The following is a 7,339-nucleotide window of genomic DNA, read 5'->3' as shown; positions in this document are numbered from 1 at the left end:
GAGTGGAGGTTCGCCAGATGGATGCTCGGCAACGGCGTTCTGAATGCGCGCTGCCTGAGCTTCACGAGTGCGACACTGCATGTAGCCAAATGGAAAAACTCCTAAGTAGTGCTGAGCTATTTGCTGATAAACTGGAGGGGAAAAAATAATCATTTTTGAAATATTATTTTTGTACTATTTACTGTAATATGTCAAAAACATCATAAAGCTCAGAAAGTCATGTGTCATATGTCATTTGAAAGGTCTCATGGAGTAGATTACTACGAGTATAATTGTTTTGGGGTCTGTCTAAACTGGAGCGAGGTTTTGTACGTGAAATCCACATTTAAAGAAAGCATTCTTTACAGCAGATTCTCACGATTAAAAAGAGTCCACATTTATAATCAGTCACTTATATCTAAAGATATTCCGCTGGGAGTTAAAAAACACATAAAACCCTTCAGACGCTCATGTATCAGAGTGGTCATAATAACACTTACAATCAAGTGACATTTTCACTCGTAACTTAACGAAACATGCACAGATCGTGGAAATCTGCACATCACTGTTTACATCAGAGTCTCACGATTAAAAAGAGTCCATGCTCAACAAATTCCATCACTCCAATCGCAGGATATCTTTCATTGAGTTCATATAACACACAACATTTAAATCATTTGCAGTACACATATAGGGGAACGTACTTAAAAAAGAATTTTCCTCCTACCTTATTTCCTTCCTGAGTTATTGCATGTCAAATAATAAAAATAAATTAAAAAAAATTTTTTTTTTTGGGCTTTTATCAGCAGTTTCTCATCAAAAGAAACTCCAAATGTCACAATTTGTTTTAAATGTAACATTTAGAACATTTCCTCCTACCTTATTTCCTTCCTGAGTTATTGCATGTCAAATAATAAAAATAAATTTAAAAAAAATTTTTTTTTTTTGGGCTTTTATCAGCAGTTTCTCATCAAAAGAAACTCCAAATGTCACAATTTGTTTTAAATGTAACATTTAGAACGTTTTCTTTCAAACGATACCTAACTTTTGACTGTCCTTGCTAGAGTTTTGTTGTTATGAGTCATATATTTTATGTATGTCACTCAGCCATTCTCGACTCTAAAAATGCCTTCAGGGTTTAAAGGGTTAACTGCATAAACATATTTGGCAACTGGAAAAATACATCTATGTATCAGTGATAATTTGGGTCTGTCACAACCTTCTATAAGCAAAGTGATCACACAAACAATTACAGCACTTTCAGAACCTTATTGTGTCGCTGTTCATTTCCTATAAAATACGTTTAAGTATGACAGCATGGTAAATAAAAAATAAATAATATATATACATATATAATATGTGTGTGTGTGTGTGTGTGTGAGAGAGAGCGCGAGTATAGCAAAACAGGAAAAATTACGTCTGTAGTTTCAAAGTGAAGGCTTATAATAGACCCTACTCTTAAAAGTGCTTTTTTATTTCCTTCTTGGACAACCAACCAATCACAGTCTTCCAAAGACTGTGTCATAGCTAGCAACAGGGTCAGCCCCGCCTCTTCACTAAGATAAAAGGTTTTGTCTTTTCCTCGCTCAGAGTTGCTCTCAGATTGGTCCTGAATCATTTTTTAAGCTAAGACTCCTAGTTAGAAATTAAGTTAAATTAGGAGCTGTCTGAGAGGATTCTTAGAATCTTAAAGAATACGGGCCCTGATCTTCTAATCTTGACAATTCCTCTCTGGCAAATGTAGATTTTTAAGTGCACAGATTTGATTAGTATATTTGTTTGGAGTTGCTGTTTTTATTGAAAAAGTCACATGTATCGATACTAGAAAGCAGGGGTGCATTTCACATACAGCAATATAACTCGCTGATTAACTACCATAGTATGAAGAATCACTGGAGAAACTAACCAACTAGTCATGACTGTTTCCCAAAACCACAGTGCCATGATCTAAGCTCTGTCATTGATCCACTCGTTCAATATGTAGGACAGTCGTTAATGATGTCATGTGCAGGTGATGGAGTAATAGCTTCTGCTAATTAATCAGTCCGAGATCTCAGAGATGCTGCTGTAACGAACAGCAATGTGGTGATTGGTTCGAGTCGTCTTTACTTTGGTTTGTGTCTAGACCATTCTGATCTTCAACACATTTACTAATGTGATATTGCTTAAATAATACATGCATCCTCATATTGTTTGGAGTTGCTGTTTTTATTGAAAAAGTCACATGTATCGATACTAGAAAGCAGGGATTTGTATGTTTCACATACAGCAATATAACTCGCTGAATAACTACCATAGTATGAAGAATCACTGGAGAAACTAACCAACTAGTCATGACTGTTTCCCAAAACCACAGTGCCATGATCTAAGCTCTGTCATTGATCCACTCGTTCAATATGTAGGACAGTCGTTAATGATGTCATGTGCAGGTGATGGAGTAATAGCTTCTGCTAATTAATGAGTCCGAGATCTCAGAGATGCTGCTGTAACGAACAGCAATGTGGTGATTGGTTCGAGTCGTCCTTACTTTGGTTTGTGTCTAGACCATTCTGATCTTCAACACATTTACTAATGTGATATTGCTTAAATAATACATGCATCCTCATATAAGTCATACACAAAATTTTAACACAATTTAAGAAGGCTAATAATTACTGGATCATAAAGCAATTGGCTATTTATTCCCTCATGACTAAAGTGGTTCTTCTCAAAGAATGAAATATTGCCCATAAAAGTGTTATCATCAAAAGTGTTATTTTATTTTAATTTGGGCTGTTATTACAATTATTATAATACTAAATAACCATCATCCTGGGTTGAGTCTTGATTTAGTCTAGTTATTAATATTAGTCCTCATTCTGTAGGTTGAGGCTTTTATACAGTAAAGATAGGGTGTGCAGTTTGGTGGAGGTTAACAATATCAAGCTAGCTTTGAAAAGATCCCCATCTGGGGAGCAGTTGGGGTTCGGTTCTTGCTCAAGGGTCTCTCCTCAGTTGTGGTTAGAGAGCACTGGTCATTCACTCCCCCACCACAATCCCTGCCGGACCTGAGACTCAACCCCTTGACCTTTGGGTCACAAGTCCGACTCTCTAACCATTAGGCCACACCTTGCTCTCAGGCCGTGAAGAGACTTTCATCAGTATAACACAAAATCTTTATGAAAAATATTGCCTATCCTAGCTTTGGTCAATTATTGTAAAAAAAATCTGGATTGGCAGCTGATTAAATTTTTTTGATTACATTTTTAACAGAACGGTCTAACCCAGAGTTCATTGATTATAACTCAATAAAGAGTGAATAATCTTGTCTGGTCGCCCCTGTGAAAATATCCAACACTGATTTATAGCTTATTCTTAGATAATATATAGTTTGTGTTGGCTAAACTTAGCCTGCATTAAAAAAAATAAAATAGGGTGTGCAGTTTGGTGGAGGTTAACAATATCAAGCTAGCTTTGAAAAGATCCCCATCTGGGGAGCAGTTGGGGTTCGGTTCTTGCTCAAGGGTCTCTCCTCAGTTGTGGTTAGAGAGCACTGGTCATTCACTCCCCCACCACAATCCCTGCCGGACCTGAGACTCAACCCCTTGACCTTTGGGTCACAAGTCCGACTCTCTAACCATTAGGCCACACCTTGCTCTCAGGCCGTGAAGAGACTTTCATCAGTATAACACAAAATCTTTATGAAAAATATTGCCTATCCTAGCTTTGGTCAATTATTGTAAAAAAAAAATCTGGATTGGCAGCTGATTAAATTTATTAATTTTTTGATTACATTTTTAACAGAACGGTCTAACCCAGAGTTCATTGATTATAACTCAATAAAGAGTGAATAATCTTGTCTGGTCGCCCCTGTGAAAATATCCAACACTGATTTATAGCTTATTCTTAGAGAATATATAGTTTGTGTTGGCTAAACTTAGCCTGCATTAAAAAAAATAATTTTGTCTCAATGGCAACAGTGAGTGAAAAAAAAAAAAAGTATATATATATACATATAATAATTATATATAATATATATTATATTATAATGAGAGATAATAATGTGATTTTAGCTCTGCTGAATATACGTCAAAGCATGGAGTTTATTTTACAGAATCTTCTGATGGTGAATGTTACACAAAGGCAGAAGTTGTTAGGTGTGTGAATTGTGAGGTTTTAGTTTTCTTTTTCAGCTGTAGTTGCTGCTGTTGTTTTAAGTAGAGTTTGAAATGTTTACTTCCTTTCATCACTGATGTTCAGACTCTTATTCTTTCAGTTTCTTCTTTATAAAGTCACATGCCAACTGGCAAGTTTTAATAGTTAATGAATGAATTCCCTGTTTGTGCGTAAGACAGACATCTCACTCTTTCATTCTGTTTTCAGGTCCTCAAACCTCAAATCTTCTGTGCTCGATATTGAACCGCTGCTGAAGTGTCAGTCTTGCGTCCATATAGCTGATCCAGATCAGTGGGTTCAGATTGAGCCGTCGGCCTGTACAGATAAAGGAGTTTCAAAGTTCAGGATCAGTACTCGGCCAGGCCGTTACGAGTGTGTCAGGACCAGGATGCGATGGGTCAGTGATTATGACGTCACCCTTCAGTATCACACCGTAGACGGACACTTCCTCAACAAAGAGCTGGAGAAGCTGCAGTGCAACCGGATCGCTCCAGTGATGGACGTGACGGTGATCTCAGGGAAACTGGAGGAAGTTCATCTGCCACATTACGCCTGTTTAGGAGAGTCTGGAGCTTCCCTCAGAGATGCTGTGAAAGTCCTCAGTGTAAAAGATGAGGGAATAACCACAGAACCAGTGCAGTTGACACGATTCCATGCTAAGATTGTCAAACCATCCTTCTCTCTTAAAACATTAATTATAAGTTGGATAATGGGATGGGATGAACACTGCGATCTTCTTCTCTACATGCGCTCTATAGATCCTCTCATTCTACATGTCTACTTTTTTCCATTTGATGATTGTGCAAAAGAAAAAGTTGAGAAGATTGAAAAATCAAGTTATTGGATCTTGCATCCCAGACCTGACAGGCCGTTTCGGATGAAAACTCCACACAGTCTTGATGTTCCTGGCGCTTCTGTCCATCCCAAAGAAGGGATCACATTCAGAAGAGAAACTGACCCAAATTTCTTCAAGATCAGGATCAAGACACGTCTGGAGAACGATTTTCATATGAGTCTGATCAGAGAGGAAGACAAGAAGATTGTCTGGACTGCAACACTTGAGAAAGAGGAACTTGATCAGATTCATCCACAGAGAGACGAGTCGCATCCACAGAGAGACGAGTCGCGTCCACAGAGAGACGAGTCGCGTCCACAGAGAGACACATGCGCTCTATAGATCCTCTCATTCTACATGTCTACTTTTTTCCATTTGATGATTGTGCAAAAGAAAAAGTTGAGAAGATTGAAAAATCAAGTTATTGGATCTTGCATCCCAGACCTGACAGGCCGTTTCGGATGAAAACTCCACACAGTCTTGATGTTCCTGGCGCTTCTGTCCATCCCAAAGAAGGGATCACATTCAGAAGAGAAACTGACCCAAATTTCTTCAAGATCAGGATCAAGACACGTCTGGAGAACGATTTTCATATGAGTCTGATCAGAGAGGAAGACAAGAAGATTGTCTGGACTGCAACACTTGAGAAAGAGGAACTTGATCAGATTCATCCACAGAGAGAGGAGTCACGTCCACAGAGAGACGAGTCGCGTCCACAGAGAGACGAGTCGCGTCCACAGACAGAGGAGTCGCGTCCACAGACGCGTCTGAATAGTGAGGCAGATAAAGCAAGATATTTTGACAACCACTGGCCAGATCTCATTCAGAAGGTCACAGATTGTAAGATTATTGCAGATAAACTGTGTCAGCAGAAACTCATTCAAGGAGAACAATATTCAAATATCATACGTTTAACCCGTCAGGACGGCATGAGAACGATCTGTGAGATTATAAATAGTCACGATGATGCTGGGAAAGCTAAACTCATCTCAATGCTTCAGGAAGAACTTTACCCCTTTTAAACATTGGTCTGGCAATGATGTCTTTCAAAATATTAAGTGATTGTAACATTAGCTTAGACATACAAAACCTTAGATTTATTTGTAATGTTTTTCATGGCAGGTAAATCTGTCACTATCAAAGCAAATTTAGAGCAATATTTATATTTATATTTGTCTAACTGTGTATTTCATGCTTGTAAATGGTTTTATACATCAGAAACATCACCAACATTTTGAGATATTTCAGGGGCTTTTTCAGTGTTAGTTTAGTTGTCATACAGCATCAACTTAAACTAAATTATGAAATTAAAATGAGAAATGTTGAATTGGTAACTAGCTGAAATAAGTTTTAAGTTTTTATATTTTATTTCATTCAACACGTTTTATTTCAAGTAACAAAAATGTTTAATGGTTTCAGTTTTAGTCTTAGTTAACTCATGTCTAGCCTAATTCAGTTCAGTCTAATAAAGGGTCTTTTTGTAAACTTTACTTTGTTGTTTTGGGGGAACAATGTTTTGGATATTTGACTGATTTTTCACGCATATTATTTCACACTGTATATGTTCCCACTGAGCTAAATAATGAGAAAGAACCAAACTTCGTATCACAGCTATGCAGACGACACCCAGATTTATCCTAGCCTTATCGCTTAATGACTACAGCCCCACTGACTAACTGCGTTTGGAAACAAAGTTGAAGTTGTCAAGGTGAATGCATACCTTGACTCTAGGGGTCAAACAACTAAAAATCAAGTCAGGAATCTTGGTGTGATTCTGGAGACAGACCTTAGTTTCAGTAGTCATGTCAAAGCAGTAACTAAATCAGCATACTATCATCTCAAAAACATTGCAAGAATTAGATGTTTTGTTTCCAGTCAAGACTTGGAGAAACTTCTTCATGCCTTTAGTTGGAAGTAGCTCCAGTTAAGATCAGATAGAACAGTAGCTACATTTAAATCCAGACTCAAAACACATCTGATTAGCTGTGCATTTACTGAATGAGCACTGAGCTACGTCTAAATTGTTTTTATGTAAACACCTGGTTCTGTGGCAACATACATCTCTCTGTAGGTTGTCTGGCTGCATGGTGACGGAGGAAGGCTGTGGTTATTTGTCTTCAGCTCTGAGTTCAAACCCCTCACACCTGAGAGAGCTGGATCTGAGCTACAATAAACCACGGGATTCAGGAATGAAGCTACTCTCTGATGGACTGAAGAGTCCAAACTGTCAGCTGCAGATACTGAGGTATTAAGACCATAGAAACGATGATGTAGTTAGTTGGTCATAATGTTGATGTGTATCTGTAGATGATCTGACTGTGTGTGTCTGTAGTTGACCTGACTGTGTCTGTAGATGATCTGACTGTGTGT

General features: G+C 37.9%; 2 protein-coding genes across 2 annotated transcripts in view; both read left to right on the top strand.

Moving 5' to 3' along the window:
* The window catches only part of LOC107574166 (stonustoxin subunit beta-like), a gene marked incomplete at its 5' end in the record, with an annotated part of 860 nt that extends 604 nt beyond the window's left edge, over nt 1–256 (top strand). The window contains one exon of the mRNA XM_016260628.1: nt 243–256. Coding sequence (XP_016116114.1) covers nt 243–256 — 14 coding nt within the window. The remainder of the gene's footprint in view (nt 1–242) is intronic.
* A 3,869-nt stretch (nt 257–4,125) lies between these two features.
* LOC107574165 (NACHT, LRR and PYD domains-containing protein 1-like) lies at nt 4,126–5,311 on the top strand. Its single transcript, XM_016260627.1, has one exon. It carries the CDS (start codon nt 4,286–4,288, stop codon nt 5,309–5,311), a length of 1,026 nt encoding a protein of 341 aa, XP_016116113.1. The 5' UTR covers nt 4,126–4,285.
* The last annotated feature ends 2,028 nt before the right edge of the window (nt 5,312–7,339 follow it).

The sequence above is a fragment of the Sinocyclocheilus grahami genome, unplaced genomic scaffold (assembly GCF_001515645.1).
Source record: "Sinocyclocheilus grahami isolate Dianchi unplaced genomic scaffold, SAMN03320097.WGS_v1.1 scaffold2132.1, whole genome shotgun sequence".
NCBI lineage: Eukaryota > Metazoa > Chordata > Actinopteri > Cypriniformes > Cyprinidae > Sinocyclocheilus > Sinocyclocheilus grahami.
This window is presented reverse-complemented; position numbering and strand designations above follow the sequence as displayed.

Coding starts and splice junctions, on each gene's coding strand:
- LOC107574165 (XM_016260627.1), top strand. CDS start 4,286: ATGAATTCCCTGTTTGTGCGTAAGACAGACATCTCACTCTTTCATTCT.